Raw genomic sequence first — 19273 nt, 5'->3', positions numbered from 1 at the left:
TGAAACGGCAGCGCTTTCAACAGAAGGGACATGTCCTGCAGAGACATATAGAAACTTGGAAAGTAACAAAAATAAATCCCATATTTTGTATGTTTCCTTCATAGACTTGTACCGTATGTGTGTCCTAGATGTTTCAACGCATAATGTTTTTTTCCGGTGAAGACATTGACTGTCATCAAAGAGGAAAATTCAGTTTTAAGAAGTATGAAAAGGATGAGAGAGCAGAATTGTGACTCTGCTTCTGTATGTTTTGCTGCTCCAGAGGGAGCTGGCGATGGACAGGGAGGCCTGGCCTGCTGCAGTCCATGGGGTCGCAAAGAGTCGGACGCGACTGAGCGTCTGAACCGAACTATTGAAGTACACTTGATGACTGTGTTTTTAAAAGGAGAAGGATCTCATGATGTCTCTGCAGGTCACCTTTTTCCTTTTTAAACACTTGGTCACGGGACTTCCCTGGTGGTCGAGGGGTTGAGACTCTTCTTCTTCTGCAGGGGGTATGGGTTTGATCCCTCGTCAGGGAACTAAGATCCCACGTGTGGCATGGCCAAAAAATAAAAACATAGTCATGATTCTGATTTCTCATTCCTTCAATATTTTTTTTAAGCAAAGAAAGAAGCCAGGAGAAGCAGGGCTGGGAGTGACAAGAGTGGTGTGGAGGAAGGTTGGGTTAGGTTGCAATTTTAAATCAGATGACAAAACAGAAACCTTGCTGAGCAAAGAGAAGGTAGAAAGTCAAGAGGGTCAGCCAGGCTGGGGTCAGGGGAGCCCTTCAGGTGGGAAGGAGCAGAGACCCTGTGTACAGCCAGCCTGGGCCTTGAGATGGTCAGCGAGGCTGGAAGGGAATAAATAAATCTACATATTACTGGATGTTTTAATGAAGAGCAATAGAAATTACCATGAGTTACATGTTAGTGCTAGAAAAGGGGAGCTGTTAAGTTACGTACTCTAGCAAGAGGCTAAATGTAAAATACCAGCTATGATCGTATTGCATTGTCTTTCTTTAAAACAATTAACCAGCTTTGGAAACCTTGGTCTGTTCAGAAAATAAGTAAAAGGCAAGTATTTACCTTTTCTGTAAGTGGGAAATATAAGACAAATAATTCTACTCCTCCCAAGATAACAGAGAATTGGAATATTGACACCTGGGAACCTGGGCCCCAGACGTTGTGACTTGTTAATTGTTCAGTCAGTTCAGTTTAGTCGCTCAGTTGTGTCCGACATTTGTGAACCCACAGACTGCAACATGCCAGGCCTCCCTGTCCATCACCAACTCCCAGAGCTTGCTCAAACTCATGTCCATCGAGTCATTGATGCCATCCAACCATCTCATCCTCTGTTGTCCCCTTCTCCTCCTGCCTTCAATCTTTCCCAGCATCAGGGGTCTTTTCCAAGGAGTCAGTTCTTCGCATCAGATGGCCAAAATATTGGAGTTTCAGCTTCAGCATCAGTCCTTCCAATGAATATTCAGGACTGATCTCCTTTAGGATGGACTGGCTGGACCTCCTTGCAGTCCAGGGGACTCTCAGGAGTCTTCAACACCACAGTTCAAAAGCATCAATTCTTTGGCACTCAGCTTTCTTTATAGTCCAACTCTCACATCCATACATGACTACTGGAAAAATCATAGCTTTGACTAGACGGACCTTTGTTGGCAAAGTAACGTCTCTGCTTTTTAATATGCTGTCTAGTTTAGTCATAGCTTTTCTTCCAAGGAGCAAGTGTCTTTTAATTTCATGGCCACAATCACTGTATGCAGTGATTTTGGAGCCCCCCAAATGAAGTCTCTCACTATTTCCATTGTTTCCCCATTTATTTGCCATGAAGTGATGGGACCAGATGCCATGATCTTACATTGCCATGATCAACATTTTCTGAATGTTGAGCTTTAAGCCAACTTTTTCGCTGTCCTCTTTCACGTTCATCAAGAGGCTCTTTGGTTCTTTTATGCTTTCTGCCATAGGGTGGTGTCGTCTGTGTATCTGAGGTTATTGATGCTCTGTATGTTAATGGGATCTGACAACTTTGAAAGGAAAATCTAGGCTCAAGGAACAGAACGTTTCCCATGGCGCTAAAACGTAATCAGCCGACATCAGTGAAGGAATTTGGTTTATGACCTTAGAAGACCTCCAGGGCCTGATTCTTCACTGATCTCTGTGATTACACTATTATTTGAAACTGTCATTTCGTACTTCGGACTCTGCCAGAAATAGGTTCTAAAACGGATGAACTATGATGTTGGGAAGAAGTGTCATGAAGTCAATGATAGAAAAAGCTGAATTTTGAAGCCCTAGTGGATTTAAATTAGTTTTATACACTTGCAGGTGATTTTTGTTGTCTGGTTTGGGAAGGAAGTCTCAATTAAAGAGATTTGCTCTCTTATGTTGCCAACTGTGGCAAAATCTTGTCTCTTTCTCTTCCTGATGCTTCCTGACGTCTGGTTCCCTTTCCCTCCTTTCTCTAGCGTCTGTACCCAATGGTTTGCCATGATTCTGTCTTAAAGACGCTGTCACTTACCCCAGACATCGCACCCTGGCAGACCTAATGCCCACCTAATCCATTTCTTTTGAGGCACCTGGCTAGACTACATTTCCCAGCATCCCTGTGGTTGGGAGCTGTCATGTGACTGAGTTCTAGCCAATGGGAAGGGAGCCACAGTGATATGCAGTCTGTCCAGGCATGACGCCTGCAAACCTCCCCTCGGCTATCAGGGGTCTGTTTCCTTTCCCGTCCAAAAGCTGGCTGCACAATATTCCAAGACCCTGGAAGATGCATAGTACAGTCACAACAACGTAGAAGGTCATCTACTGAGCAGAAATACCCATTGTAGCCTTAACATGAGCAATATACTCCTCTGGGGTCAGTCCATTGGTATTTGTGGTTTGCCTGTTACAGATAGCAGCTTGAGTAAAAGACATTGATACCTTTTTAGAACAAATTATTTTTTTCAGTTGAAGGATAATTGCTTTACAGAATTTTGTTGTTTTCTGTCAAACATCAGATGGATACCTTTTATCATTTGTTTGGCCTGATGTTTTACGTGTTGCTACTGAGAATTATTTATAGTGCTTAATTAAGTTTAACCTAATTCAGTTCAGTTCAGTCACTCAGTCATGTCCGACTCTTTGCGACCCCATGAATCACAGCACGCCAGGACTCCCTGTCCATCACCAGCTCCCGGAGTTCACCCAAACTCATGTCCATCTAGTCGGTGATGCCATCCAGCCATTTCATCCTCTGTCATCCCCTTCTCCATCTGCCCCCAATTCCTCCCAGCATCAGAGTCTTTTCCAATAAGTCAACTCTTCGCATGAGGTGGCCAAAGTATTGGAGTTTCTAGTGCCCCCACCAAGTCATACATATGTAAAAGAGAAGCTTGCAGTTCTTAACAACTGGTCACTTAGAAATTCCTCAAAATCAATAGACTTGATTTTAATCAGGGACAAAATCAGCCCCCTGTAATACACTGGGCGCCCTGGAGAAATGGTCTAACACTTTCAGGACCTATTTGTGCATTTCATGATTAGAAAGAATTGCCTGTCTTATCTCTCATTCTCAAGTGGGTGGCTCTGGTGGGTAGCTAGACCTGGGAGGGAGACTCGAGGTTGAGGACAGAGATTATTCCCCCGTGCAGTAAGCTCACGGTCCATGGAGTTGCTAAACTATACCCTTTAGCTAATTATACTTGATTTTAAAAACCTATTTGAATTGGGCTAAAGGTTTTATTAGCATTCAATTTCATGAAGTGGTTTTTCTCACTGTTATTTAATTATATTTAATATCATGACACACAGATTGTAATTGTTTCCAGAAAAAGTATTTTGAGAAATGAATAACTTAACAGGTAACCTGTGCCCTACAAACTAATGCAAGTGCAGATGCTGGCTGTTTGGACAGTGGGGCTGAGTGTCCTTGGACGTGAACCCTCATTGTCTGGGGGTGCCATGGTTGACACCTTTGCTTTGCTTGCTTTCACACCGGCATCTTGCCTCCCTGCTGACTTCCCTCTCCACTGCTAGCTTGGAGCTAAGTCTCAAACTGCATCCCACATGGCAGAATGCTTCACCGTCTCCTGTGATTTGGGGTCAAGGTCAGTGTAGATGTAAACAAAAGGATGGACAGGGTTCCTGATTCACTTGACTCAAGCAGCCTTTCTTCTTTCAGTGTCTGACTCATCCTTTCATTCCAAAACAAATCCCGCAGCGCAGTAGGAATTTTTTGGCCATGCTGCCTTGAATGGAGTCACGGCTCTGCTGTCTTGCAACCATAGTCACTGTATCTGCAATTTATTGGCCAATTAATGCTGTGCTTCCTCATGACGTTTTTGCGTTGGTGTCCTGTTTAGGTATGTCTGTTCATCCCACTCTCTGAGTTTTACATCTTATCACTCGCTTTGAATGAAAACCTCTTGAGGGGGCTGGCCATATTGTGTGCTTCTAAGTCCTGTAGACCCATCACAGCACTTTCTGTCTCGTAACTGTGGATGTAACTGGTGATAGAAGCAAGATCCGATGCTGTAAAGAGCAATATTGCATAGGAACCTGGAATGTCAGGTCCATGAATCAAGGCAAATTGGAAGTGGTCAAACAAGAGATGGCAAGGGTGAATGTCAACATTCTAGGAATCAGTGAACTAAAATGGACTGGAATGGGTGAATTTAACTCAGATGACCATTATATCTACTACTGCAAGCAGGAATCCCTCAGAAGAAATGGAGTAGCCATCATGGTCAACAAAAGAGTCCAAAATGCAGTACTTGGATGCAGTCTCAAAAACGACAGAATGATCTCTGTTCGTCTCCAAGGCAAACCATTCAATATCACAGTAATCCAAGTCTGTGCCCCAACCAGTAATGCTGAAGAAGCTGAAGTTGAATGGTTTTATGAAGACCTACAAGACCTTTTAGAACTAACACCCAAAAAAGATGTCCTTTTCATTATGGGGGACTGGAATGCAAAAGTAGGAAGTCAGGAAACACCTGGAGTAACAGGCAAATTTGGCCTTGGAATGCGGAATGAAGCAGGGCAAAGACTAATAGAGTTTTGCCAAGAAAATGCACTGGTCATAGCAAACACCCTCTTCCAACAACACAAGAGAAGACTCTACACATAGACATCACCAGATGGTCAACACCAAAATCAGATTGATTCTATTCTTTGCAGCCAAAGATGGAGAAGCTCTATACAGTCAACAAAAACAAGACCAGGAGCTGACTGTGGCTCAGATCATGAACTCCTTATTACCAAATTCAGACTTAAATTGAAGAAAGTAGGGAAAACCGCTAGACCATTCAGGTATGACCTAAATCAAATCCCTTATGATTATACAGTGGAAGTGAGAAATAGATATAAGGGCCTAGATCTGATAGATAAGAGTGCCTGATGAACTATGGAATGAGGTTCGTGACATTGTACAGGAGACAGGGATCAAGACCATCCCCATGGAAAAGAAATGCAAAAAAGCAAAATGGCTGTCTGGGGAGGCCTTACAAGTAGCTGTGAAGAGAAGAGAGGTGAAAAGCAAAGGAGAAAAGGAAAGATATAAGCATCTATATGCAGAGTTCCAAAGAATAGCAAGAAGAGATAAGAAACCCTTCTTCAGTGATCAATGCAAAGAAATAGAGGAAAACAACAGAAAGGGAAAGACTAGAGATCTCTTCAAGAAAATTAGAGATACCAAGGGAACATTTCATGCAAAGATGGGCTCGATAAAGGACAGAAATGGTCTGGACCTAACAGAAGTAGAAGATATTAAGAAGAGGTGGTAAGAATACACAGAAGAACTGTACAAAAAAGATCTCCATGACCCAGATAATCACGATGGTGTGATCACTAATCTAGAGCCAGACATCTTGGAATGTGAAGTCAAGTGGGCCTTAGAAAGCATCACTACGAACAGTGCTAGTGGAGGTGATGGAATTCCAATTGAGCTGTTTCAAATCCTGAAAGATGATGCTGTGAAAGTGCTGCACTCAATATGCCAGCAAATTTGGAAAACTCAGCAGTGGCCACAGGACTGGAAAAGGTCAGCTTTCATTCCAATCCCAAAGAAAGGCAACGCCAAAGAATGCTCAAACTACCACACACTTGCACTCATCTCACATGCTAGTAAAGTAATGCTCAAAATTCTCCAAGCCAGGCTTCAGCAATACATGAACCGTGAACTCCCTGACGTTCAAGGTGGTTTTAGAAAAGGCAGAGGAACCAGAGATCAAATTGCCAACATCTGCTGGATCATGGAAAAAGCAAGAGAGTTCCAGAAAAACATCTATTTCTGCTTTATTGACTATGCCAAAGCCTTTGACTGTGTGGATCACAATAAACTGTGGAAAATTCTGAAAGAGATGGGAATACCAGACCACCTGACCTGCCTCTTGAAAAATCTGTATGCAGGTCAGAAAGCAACAGTTAGAGCTGGACATGGAACAACAGACTGGTTCCAAATAGGAAAAGGAGTACATTAAGGCTGTATATTGTCACCCTGCTTATTTAACTTCTATGCAGAGTACATCATGAGAAACGCTGGACTGGAAGAAACACAAGCTGGAATCAAGATTGCCGGGAGAAATATCAATAACCTCAGATAAGCAGATGACACCACCCTTATGGCAGAAAGTGAAGAGGAGATAAAAAGCCTCTTGATGAAAGTGAAAGAAGAGAGTGACAAAGTTGGCTTAAAGCTCAACATTCAGAAAACGAAGATCATGGCATCCGGTCCCATCACTTCATGGGAAATAGATGGGGAAACAGTAGAAACAGTGTCAGACTTTATTTTTTGGGGGCTCAAAAATCACTGCAGATGGTGACTGCAGCCATGAAATTAAGAGACGCTTACTCCTTGGAAGAAAAGTTATGAGCAACCTAGATAGTATATTCAAAAGCAGAGACATTACTTTGCCGACTAAGGTCCGTCTAGTCAAGGCTATGGTTTTTCCTGTGGTCATGTATGGATGTGAGAGTTGGACTGTGAAGAAGGCTGAGCGCTGAAGAATTGATGCTTTTGAACTGTGGTGTTGGAGAAGACCCTTGAGAGTCCCTTGGACTGCAAGGAGATCCAACCAGTCCATTCTGAAGGAGATCAGCCCTGGGATTTCTTTGGAAGGAATGATGCTAAAGCTGAAACTCAAGTACTTTGGCCACCTCATGCGAAGAGTTGACTGATTGGAAAAGACTCTGATGCTGGGAGGGATTGGGGGCAGGAGGAGAAGGGGACGACCGAGGATGAGATGGCTGGATGGCATCACTGGCTCGATGGACGTGAGTCTGAGTGAACTTCGGGAGTTGGTGATGGACAGGGAGGCCTGGCGTGCTGCGATTCATAGGGTCACAAAGAGTCGGACACGACTGAGCGACTGAACTGAACTGAGCTGAACTGTTGAAAACGTGCATTGCAGACAGGAGAAACTTGGAAGTCAGCGTGATTAGGAAGGTTGACTAAACTCAATGTACTTGAATTTGAATCCAGATTCTACCACTGACTGGCAAAGTGAGTTTGGGCTTTAAAGATGAATTTCAACATCTATGAAAAGAGGGCTAACAATCCTTAACCTGCTTATTTCACATGGTTATGAGATTTTTTTACTAGGATCCCATGTGACTCTGTGATGGCCGAGAGTGGCGGGATGGGCAGGTGGGAGGAAGTCTCAAGGGGAAGGGGCTCTCTGTGTACATATAGACAATTCACATGGTGGTATAGCAGAAACTAATGCAACATTGTAAATATTCCAATTTAATTTTTTTTAATTTTTAAAAGTTAAAAAAAGAATGGAAAACAAGATCAAAAAGTTGATGTTTGGAATGGGCTTTTGAGAACTGTGGAGCTTTCTATATCTGGGTGTACAGACTGGGGCTGTTACAGAGAAGATACGTCGGCTTACAGAGCATGTTCTGTAACTGGACGGGTACCTCTGATTAGACTGGCACAGAGTCTATGAAGGTGAGTGATGATAAAGCTGGAGTGATTAGTGTGGCCAGGAAATACAGGGCTTACTGTAGCATGCTAAGGTAGGTGCACTGGGCTGTTTAGGCTAGGGAAAGGCGGTGGCTTTGAAGATTTTTGAACAAGCCAAGTATATAAACAGACGTCCTTCGGAGAGAGAAAATCCAGCAGATGGTTTGTCCTTATAGTGCCTCCTGGTCCTTGCAGTGAGCCTCCCATATAATCCCAGGAAAAATATTTTTAAAGGAATTGTAGCGCTCTTACTTTTTATGCTTCCAATAACATGGATTTGTGGTTTTCCATATATTCTCAGTACTTGAACCCATTACTATGTGTCATTACAGTAAATGTGCACTAGATATATGTTATTAATTTTGCTACAATCTTCTAGTCAGTTATACTGGTGCTGCCATGTTTTTTCAATGAACTGAGGCAAGAGACTAGAGCTCATACAAAGTCCATATTCTGAAATGTCACAGATTAATTATATCATGAGATGTATAGTCATAAATTTCTATTTCATAACTTTCCATCAGTAGGAACAAAACATGCATCTGCTCATCAGAGTCCATTTTTATTCTTAGCTATGAACTTAAAATCAGCTGCAAAGTGCAAATAAATGTCTGTTTAAATTATATTAAGTGTGCTCCAATATAATATTACTCATTATAAAAGTAAAGGAGAGTGGTTAATTTTTTTAAGAAGTCAACATGCACAGCTAAGGTAAAAGGTTAAAATCCTCTGTTCCCTCACTGCCTGTTGTCCAGACACACTCTTATTTCCAATAGAATTTTTTCCTTTGAAGACTTGTTTTCCCTTTTTTAACCCTTAGGCAAAAACAGGAAACAAGATAGCAAGAATGAACTTAATTGGATTGCTGTATAAATGACTATTTCTGAATTAAGAAGGATCAACTCTTTTTCTGCCTAAAGGAGAAATGCTGTTTTGATTTCAGACCTTTTTTTTTTAATTTTTTTTTAAAATGTACTGAGCTATACACCCCTTTAATCAAAGACTTTTTAATGGGCATTTCATTTTAAGCCGTATCATTGGGGTCTATTTAGGTAAACTTTGGTTTTACAAACTGATTTTTGAATTTCATTCTATATTGTTTTTTTCCTCCAACATCTTGTTAGCATGAGTGGAAATCGGATTTGCATTTGAAACGCTAATATTCGGTATTCAGTCAGCCAAGCCGCTTCCTTCTCTTAATTTCCATAAATGTCAGTAAATGCCTCTTTTCACCTTTGGGTGAACAGTCAATAGGAAAATCAATTCTGTGACAAATGAACAGCAACATGATTTTACATATGAATTATTTAACAAAGGTTATTTTTATCCTAGAAGGGGAAGACTTAAGGTAAAAATCAGCAGCAAATTATTAATTTACATTTATTAATATTATTCATAAAAATGCATAGCCACAGGAAGTGAAGAAAATTTGAATCTCATTTAGTAATTAGTTCATTTCACAGGACTCTGTTAATGACACAATAGAAAACCGTTAAAAATTAGTAAGTAGATATATATGTAATGAACCTCATTAAGCCTTTACATCATGTTGTGTTTCCCTCTGGGTTGTGAGAGATTTTGTGGGGTTTTTTTAACCCCTGACAGTAAGTGAACAAATTATAAATCTCCTACTTAGGGATGCAAAAACTTGCAAGAAGTCAGTCTTTATATCACTAACATTCCATCTTCATATCTGATCGGTATCTCCTATACAAAGATGGGCTCAATAAAGGACAGAAATGGTAGGGACCTAACAGAAGCAGAAGATATTAAGAAGAAGTGGCAAGAATACACAGAAGAACTATACAAAAAAGATCTTCATGACCCAGATAATCACGATGGTGTGATCACTCACCTAGAGCCAGACATCTTGGAATGTGAAGTCAAGTGGGCCTTAGAAAGCATCACTAGGAACAAAGCTAGTGGAGGTGATGGAATCCCAGTGGAGCTGTTTCAAATCCTCCAAAGATGATGCCGTGAAAGTGCTGCACTCAGTATGCCAGCAAATTTGGAAAACTCAGCAGTGGCCACAGGACTGGAAAAGGTCAGTATTCATTCCAGTCCCAAAGAAAGGCAGTGCCAAAAAATGCTCAAACTACTGCACAATTGAACTCATCCCACACGCTAGTAAAGTAATGCTCAAAATTCTCCAAGTCAGACTTCAACAATACGTGAACTGTGAACTTCCAGATGTTCAAGCTGGATTTGGAAAAGACAGAGGAACCAGAGGTCAAATTGCCAACATCTGTTGAAGCATCGAAAAAAGAGAATTCCAGAAAACCATCTATTTCTGCTTTATTGACTATGTCAAAGTTTTTGACTGTGTGGATCATGACAAACTGGAAAATTCTGAAAGAGATGGGCATACCAGACCACCTGACCTGCCTCTTGAAAAATCTGTAAGCAGGTCAGGAAGCAACAGTTGGAACTGGACATGGAACAACAGACTGGTTCCAAATAGGAAAAGGAGTATGTCAAGGCTGTATATTGTCACCCTGCTTATTTAACTTATATGCAGAGTTCATCATGAGAAACGCTGGACTGGAAGAAACACAAGCTGGAATCAAGATTGCTGGGAGAAATATCAATAACCTCAGATATGCAGATGACACCACCCTTATGATAGAAAGCGAAGAAGAACTCTAGGCAAGAACACTGAAGTGGGTTGCCATTTCCTTCTCCAATGCATGAAAGTGAAAATTGAAAGTGAAGTCCCTGAGTTGTGTCTGACCCTCAGCGACCCCATGGACTTCAGCCTTTCAGGCTCCTCTGTCCATGGGATTTTCCAGGCAAAAGTACTGGAGTGGGGTGCCATTGCCTTCTGCAAAAGAGCCTCTTAATGAAAGTGAAAGAGGAGAGTGAAAACGTTGGCTTATAGCTCAACATTCAGGAAACTAAATCATGGCATCTGGTCCCATCACTTCATGGGAAATAGATGGGGAAACATTGGAAATAGTGTCAGACTTTATTTTGAGGGGCTCCAAAATTGCTGCAGATGGTGACTGCAGCCATGAAATTAAAAGATGCTTACTCCTTGGAAGGAAAGTTATGACTAACCTAGATAGCATACTAAAAAGCAGAGACATTACTTTGCCAACAAAGGTCCGTCTTGTTAAGGCTATGGTTTTTCTAGTAATCATGTATGGATGTAAAAGTTGGACTATAAAGAAAGCTGAGGGCTGAAGAATTGATGCTTTTGAACTGTGGGAGAAGACTCTTGAGAGCCCCTTGGACTGCAAGGAGATCCAACCAGTCCATCCTAAAGGAAATCAGTCCGGAATATTAATTGGAAGGAATGATGCCAAAGCTGAAACTCCAGTACTTTGGCCACCTAATGTGAAGAACTGACTCCTTGGAAAAGAGCCTGATGCTGGGAAAGATTGAAGGCAGGAGGAGAAGGGGACAACAGAGGATGAGATGGTTGGATGGCATCACCAACTCAATGGGCCTGAGTTTGAGTAGGCTCCAGGAGTTGGTGATGGACAGGGAGGCCTGGTGTGCTGTGGTCCATGGGGTCACAGAGAATCGCACACGACTGAGCGACTGAACTGATACATTCTTTGTTGCCTCGCTGATGGCTCAGCTGGTAATGAACCTGCCTGACAATGCAGGAGACCCAAGAGACACGGGTTTGATTCCTGGGTGTAGAAGATCCGCTGCAGAAGGAAATGGCAACCCACTGCAGTATTCTTGCTTAGAAATTTTCATGGATAGAGCAGCCTGGTGGGCTACAGTCCATGGGGTCGCGAAGAGTCAGACACCACTGTGTGCACACAAAGGCACAAACATAGACTTGTTTCTGTTGTTTGTTTTAGTCGCTCAGTTGTGTCCGACTCTTTTGTGACCCCATGGACTGTAGCCTGCTGGCTCCTCTGTCCGTGGGATTTCCCAAGCAAGAGTACTGAAGAGGGTTGCCATTTCCTTTCCAGGGAATCTTCCTGACTCAGGGATCAAACCCTTGTCTCCTGCGTTGGCGGGCAGATTCTTTACCACTGAGCCACCAGGGAAGACATTAGAAGACACAAAACAGTTTATAATTCTGGGGCTGGGGGTGGGGGGGTTCAGTCTAGATTCACGTCTTAAACTTTTAAATACCTAATCAGCAAGATTTTCTCAAAAGTGGGAAGAAAACGTTATTTTAACCCCCTATACCAAATTGTCCAGGTCCTAGTCACCAGTGTCTCTTAGTTAGCAGTATTTTCTTTTTTTTTTTTTTTCCTGTTGAAATTTTAGTTGGGAATTTCAGATTCACATGCAGTTGTCAGAAAGACTAGAGCGAGCCCAGTTTCTCCCAGTGGTAATTTTTTTTTTGGCTTTAACTGAAATGCAGTTGACTCACTATACTATGTTAGTGTCAGGTGTAATTATTTGCTATTTGCATATATTATGAAAGGATCACCATGTTAAGTCTAGCAACCATCTGTTCCCTGTATAAAGTTATTAGTGTCACTATTTTCTAAGGATTTGTTTCAGTGAAGAAATCTTCCAGTTAAAAACCTGCTGAAACAAAAAGATTTTGTTCAAGGATGAGGATCCCGGCCCACAGGGAAATGGCTGCAGAATGTGATCATTCATGTGTGAGTTTAGAGTCCTGTATGAGTCACAGTTATGTTATAAATCCAGTGTGTTACTCTTATTTTGAGATCTTATGAACAAGGAAGGAAAAGACTATTTTGTATTGCTTTCCTTGTTAATCACGCAGTTATGTCCAACTCTTTGCATTCCCACGGACTGTAGCCCGCCAACCTCCTCTGTCCATGGGGTTCTCCAGGCAAGAACACTGGAGTGGGTTGCCATTCCCTTCTCCAGGGGATCTTCCTGACCCAGGAATGGTACCTGGGTCCCCTACACTGCAGGCAGATTCTTCACCATTTGAGCTGGGCCGCAGATTATTTTCATGTAACATTATCTGACTGTCACGAGGATAACCGTAAACCAGAAGGTTTAGGGATTTTCTCAAGTCAAGCAGTTATTAGTAGCAATGACGCAGTCATAACGGCCCACATTCACAGGGCACTCGCTACATTTTTAGGGCACTGGAGTAGCCCACACCTGTCCTCTGGAGGTGTGATTACTGGAATTACAGGCGAGGAAGGCAACACGCTCGCTCCAGGTCATGCAGCCATCAGGCAGGAGATTCAGGGTTCCGGTCCAGACGCCCTGGCCGCAGAGTCCTGGTCTGTCCAGCACCCCAGCCCTGCTCATATCAGAGTCCAAATCCCCGTGGGTTTGTGACTCCCTGTTAGAGAAGGGAGGTCAGTGTTGTGACTGGCGCCTCTCTGCGTCAGCGTGAAAATGCCTCCCCCAGCCTTTTCTTCCCCCATTCCTCCAGATGCCCCTCTCATTTCTTCAAAATTCAGATCGAAAGTTCCCACCTCTGTGAAGTCTTTCCAGACCTTCCTTCATAGAGCCCCCTTTCCCAGGTAAATGGTAAAAACAAAGAAAGGAAAACTTAATAACAAGGGCCAAACTCTTGTTGATGCCTCCGTCTCCACGCCACGTGCAGCGTGTTAAGACGCTTACGTGACTGACGTGTCTAGAAGTTTCTTTAAAAACAGGGTGTTGGTCATTTTCATGCAGCCCAGAGGTGGTGCCACATGGAACCCAGGGGTCCCTGGGTGTGGAACCGTTCTTACGTCCGCAGCTACAACTCTTACCTTCCGGTTCTGGGAAAGAGAATGATTTTCTGTGCAAACACTATTCTATAAAACATGCCAGATAAGAAAATAAGTAACGAAGTAGCTGTCTGAGGTGGTGGCGTGGGTTGGAGATACGTCTTTTACAGCAATGAGAAACAAGATTTAAAGGACACCAATATGCCACCCTTTATCCTCCACACACGTCAGGATCAGTGAGGCCTGAGGTGATGCCGGCTGACTCCAGGTTCCCAGAACCATCAACATCCTTAACCCCCAGGGTCACTTCTCTTCCTAGAAAGAAATGAATGGTTCCCTTTCAACACTGAAGCTAAAATTTTACAAAGTCATTATTGGCTTTGTAATGATAATATGTGTGTTATTCAGTATCATTAATAATATTACCTAACTTGTGAAATATCAAATAATGATAAGAGAAGTTATAAGAGTTTTTTTTTTACTACAAATAGGGCATGAAATTTAAAGAATGATAAAAGTGATTTAAATGTTTTTACCATGCTGGATAACATCGCAGATACTTTTTATTCTTCGTGTATTGCTTGGCCACCATTTAAATAACATTCATAGTTGCATTTGTTCACTGTTCTAAAATAGTAAAGCTCCTTCACTGTGACAAATACAACCTTTGTGCCTCGTAGTCTGATACATTTAATAAATCTAAATAAATCAGGTTAAGGATCATTAGACAGGGCGGCCCGTCCTCATCTTCTGATCTTCTGTTTATTGTCTCACGGATCATCATTTTAAAATGCCCTCTGAACTTCACTGTGTTAAAAGTAGTGACCTGTCACTTGTCCTTACACAGAATTTTAACCTTCGTGTAAGATATAACCTGTGAAGATTTGTTGTGTGTGTGTGTTTTTTTTAATGAAGATCAATAATGTTAATATTTTAGTATCCCATTTATGCCATTCTGGCAACTATCTTTCTATACCTATTAGATTTTACTCAATACCTATTAATCTCTGTGATACAGATTCAAGTTTCATGGGATCTCTCAATAAGAGGGTTTATTCTAAGCATTAGTTGATTATTGCAAACCTCAGTCAGATTTTTTGCTTATCAAGGAAGCATAGAAGGCTCTTGGTGGTTGATTCAAAGACGGTGTTCTTCTGTACCCACTACATTATTCAAGACATTGATATACTCGTTAAGAAAGTGCTTTCTACTGCTTTGTCTGTATAGGTTTCACCTTTTATAATGTGCTTGGAATTCAGATATTTTTAGTAAACGTTGAGAAGCTTTGAAAGGATAGAGAGCTTTTTTTTTTTTCCCGCGGTGAAGCAATGACTCAGGGGATTTAGGACATTTTATGTCAAAATCCCTCCCCACAAGCCTCATTCAGATCAGCAGCCGCTGCAAGTCACTGTCTGCAGGTCAGGGTGTGTCTGGAGTGACTCGGTCTCCCGGTCTTCCCTGTCAGGAAGGTCTCAGCCGAGGCTCACGCCTCGCCCAGCTCGTCTGTATTTGTGGTCATTATGAAAAGCTGCTGAAAGAGTTTCGCACTGAGATGAGCTACAGAAGGGAGGCATTTTGTGCTGATAGGAGGAGGGGTGTGTGGCCACACCAGCATGAAACCCAGCACACGCCAGCCGGCCGCAGAGGAGGAGCAGCGCCAGCTGCTGGGTGGAGATTTGGGTCCTGTTCTGCTCCACCCTGTTTCATGAGGACTTGGCCTCCATTTATATACGTGTTCAGCTAGATATAGATTCACCTATATATCCACGTATATGTTCACCTATCTAATGTTCACCGAGAGATATATATATAGCTTCTCCGGTATATATGTATTCATACACACACATATATTTTCCTCATATATATATCGCACCTTTTCCTTTTAGGTTAATTGAAATTATTTCATATTAATTTGTTAATTGCACATTCCATCATTATTCTTTTTGTACATTCACTAGGAAATAAAGCATCAATCTTGATTTATTTCATCATCGTTGTTGCTGTTGTTCCGACTCTTTTGCGACCCCATGGACTGTAGCCCCCCAGGCTCCTCTGTCCATGGGATTTTCCAGGCAAGAACGCTGGAGTGGGTTGCCATGCCCTTCTCCAGGGGATCTTCCTGACCCAAGGATCAAACCTGAAATCTCCTGCATTCCAGGTGGATTCTTTACCACTGAGCCACCAGGGAAACCCTGATTTCATCTTAAATTGTTTTAATTTTGTCTTTTTCCTAATACTGCTAGAACCTCAGAACCTCTGAGCTCCACGTGACCCCTCCTGACTTTTGCAGCTATTGTTGGCATGTTGTTCTACATACAGCTTAAAGTCTGCAACATTCCGAACACATAACTTATGTTTACCCATGCATTTAATACCAGGGTCCTGACTTCCCTCTTAAATTTCCTTTTTTTTTTCATCTTGCTTGTTTTGTTAAGGTTCACAAAATAGGCAAGACTTGTGATAGCGAAACTTCCTAGTTCTTGTTTGTCTGAAAACATTTTTTATGTCACCTTCAGTTTTGAGGGACATTTGTATTGAGTCTGGAATCCGATGTTGAATTTCTTTCTGTATTTGAACCTGTGATGCATTGTTTGGCTTCCGGGTTGCTGGGTTGCTGTTTAGAAGTCAGCTTCTCCGTAGGATGCCACTTCCCGGGGCAGCAGAGCTGGGAGGGTCTCGGGGGCTGCTCAAAATCTCTCCCCAGCCAGCGGAGCCCCGGCGTCTGACGCTGACCCTGCCCTCTGTCTCACTCTTGCGCAGTGTCCAATGCTCCTTTCCTCCTGCGTTCCTCCCCCAGGTTATCCACCAGCTGAGGCTGTCAGAGAACGAGAGCGTGGCCCTGCGGGAGCTTCTGGACTGGAGACGGAGACTCTGCGAGGAGCGGGCGGACTGGCCCCGAATCCTGCCCCCCAGGGAGCCCCGGGCGCCTCCCCCACCTCCGTGCAGGAAGCCCGAGGGGGCCCCCTGCCGCAGGCTGCCCCCCGAGTTCTGGGACTCCACCCTGTGACGGCCCGCTGCAGACTCGCGGGGTGAGACCGCCCGAGGGTGCCAAGCTCACGGACAGAGGCAGCCCCGACACGCGCCGGGGGCTCTCTGCACAGCCACACAAAAGCACAGACAGCCCGGTCAAATGCTCGCGGTTCCCTCTGTGTGTGTGTGTGTGCACGCTCTCGCCCGTTCTGTGGGGATACGCTCTGGTCTCCAGGCTCCGTGGTCCCCGGGCCATGCTACCCCCAGGTGGTGAGGCCCAGCGTGGCCCGCAGGGGAGGCTGGTGGAGAGGGCGCCCCGCAGCGCACACCTGTGTCCATACGGCCCCACCGCGTGTTCCTGTCCTCCCGTCGTTTGCCTCTCATGCACTCTCCAGGACATAGGGTTTATTTCTGTGCAGGTGTTTGTGTTTTACGGGAATTACAATCCTGATAATGACTTACATGTTTGTTACTGGATTTTATAATTTTATGCCATGGGTGGGTCTCCCTTTCTTCAAAATACAGATTTTAAAAAATCATTTCTAGAACTTGTTTTTTTCTACATCCATTTTTTTTTTCTTAATGTAAAGTACTTGAAATTCCCGGGACCCTGTCATTGTTTCAGGTTCGCAGTGGCAAGCTCTGCCGACTTACAGCTCAAGTCCGATGTCTTCTGTTTCCTTCATTGATCAGAAGACGGTTCCTGCCCATGCCCTGTGTTCTGGGCACATGGATGGTGAGCCCTTTATTGACATCTCTTCCTCTGACTTCAGTAGGGATTACAGGAAATGATGCAACCCCCTTTAATGAGTGCGGCTTCAGAATCATGGCTGATGGGGTATGCAGGGGACACAGCCGTTCAAAGGTCTCCACGGTACCGGCAAGCGGGCTGAGATTAGCTGGTATGAGCGGTGATGCGGCGCAAGACTCCGGTCCTCTCCGAGCTCCGCTGCCCGCTCACCCTCGATAGATCCCGCCCCTGCGGTGCCGCGCCCGCCTCGCTCCTCCGTGCGCTTCTGCTGGCCTGGGACCGGCGTGTCTTGCACCTTGGAACTTTTATTCATACCAGCCTTTGTCAAGTGACTGTGCCAATAAAAGGGTGCAACTCTGTTCTCCCGCGGTGTGCTGAATGTGCTGTTGTCGTTTTCCACGGTTGCCTTTGCTTCCTGACCGCGGGGGCAAGGAGACCTCCCTTCCTGCATTCTTCTCGCAGCATCTTGCAAACTTCAGAATCAATGGAGTTTTGGTTTGTTTCTGTTACAGGTTTTTTGATGTGGACAGTTTAAAAGTCTTCACTGAATTTCTTGCAATATTGCTTCTGTTTTATGTTTGTTTGTTTGTTTGTTTTTTGGGGGGTGTTGCCCCCGGGGCATGTGGAACATTAGCTCCCCGACCCGGGATCAAACCAGCACCCCCTGCGTGGGAAGGTGAAGTCTTAACCACTGGACCGTCAGGGAAGTGCCCTGGTTTAAGAGATTTTTATGGTTATTCGTATAAAACTACGAGATAGGCAGACTTCAGTTGTAGGCAGAGTATGTTGATTGTATGGGAATAATAATAGGCAAGTAAATCAGGAGAAGCCTTCCCTTGAAAGACAGTGCGTGTCCTCACAGATCGCACACCGGGTGGAGGAGACCACGCCGAGAAGCTCCTGGCTGGGGCAGGAGGCAGAGGGAGGGGAGCTGGGGGGCTGAGCATTTCCTGGTGTTTCCTGGAAGGAATGCCGAGGGGAGGCGTGCATGTCTAGAACTGATGGGTTCAGAGGATTTCGGGGCCCTCTGGTGCCGAGGCTGCCCGTGGTTGTGGCCTGCTGGCCCCAAGCAGGGGCACAGTGCTCTGGAGTCGGGGGAAGGGAAAGGGGATGGAGAAGGGGTGGGGTCTGGGGTGGTCCTGCTTGTTCTCTGTCCCTGGGACTTAGGTGCCCCCCTGGAGGGGCCGTTCCTCCAGCCTCGGCCAGGTGCGGATGTGGAAGCAGCGGAACACAGAAAATTAAAGGCGGAGTTGAGACATGGGTAAGAGGCACCAGGACCGATGACATCCAACAGCCTCAGGGGCTGTCACCCAGCCCCACTCCCTGACACCGCCTTCCGAACCTCGGCCCCTGACAACAGAGACCCCACTCTCCTTGATACACAGGCTTCCCCGGCCGCATCGTCACACTGAAGGCGCTCCGTGCCCCTGGTCAGATTAAAGGGGTGAACTGGATCTCCGCCCCTAACATGCGGTGCTTTTATTTAGACCAGAGGGAAGAGTGAACAGTTCCGGCGTTCGACCTGTGAGAACTTGTTTCAAACGTGCGTAGAGCCCCCAGCTGTGACTATTTCAGCAGCTTTGCACCCCGGTATTCCAGTCCTGACACTGACCTATGCCTTCTTGATAATTCTCATCGTCTAAGTATTGACCCTGAATTGAAGTTCAGAGCCTTAAGGGCACTGTCAGAATATAAACCCTCATCTTCCACGGTTCCAAATCCCGGGCCATTTGAACGTGATATGCTGAAACACTGCACTTACTGTGTGGAAGTCTATCTCAAGAAACTTCATTAAATGGCCTTTTGGAGGATGCACTGTTGCTACAGCTCTGGTGGAGACCTGTGGCAGGGAAACTGTACGTGAAGCTAGCCTCCCAGGAGCGGGTGGATCCTAATGACACACTGTCTGATCTGTCAATCTGGTCACAGTTAGGGGTTCGTGCAATTACAGTCTGATCCTGACCATCACCTTCTCAGGGTACCTCGAGTG

General features: G+C 44.3%; 1 protein-coding gene across 1 annotated transcript in view; it reads left to right on the top strand.

Annotated features, from left to right (window-relative positions):
• Nucleotides 1-17071, top strand: part of MYO16 (myosin XVI) — a 529091-nt gene extending 512020 nt beyond the window's left edge. Inside the window, 1 exon segment of the mRNA XM_018056366.1 lies at nucleotides 16360-17071. Within this exon segment, the coding sequence (XP_017911855.1) occupies nucleotides 16360-16569 (210 nt within the window). The 3' untranslated portion in view covers nucleotides 16570-17071.

Source organism: Capra hircus, chromosome 12 (genome assembly GCF_001704415.2).
Source record: "Capra hircus breed San Clemente chromosome 12, ASM170441v1, whole genome shotgun sequence".
NCBI lineage: Eukaryota > Metazoa > Chordata > Mammalia > Artiodactyla > Bovidae > Capra > Capra hircus.
Note: the sequence above shows the minus strand (reverse complement) of the source record. Positions and strands in the feature narration are given on the sequence as shown.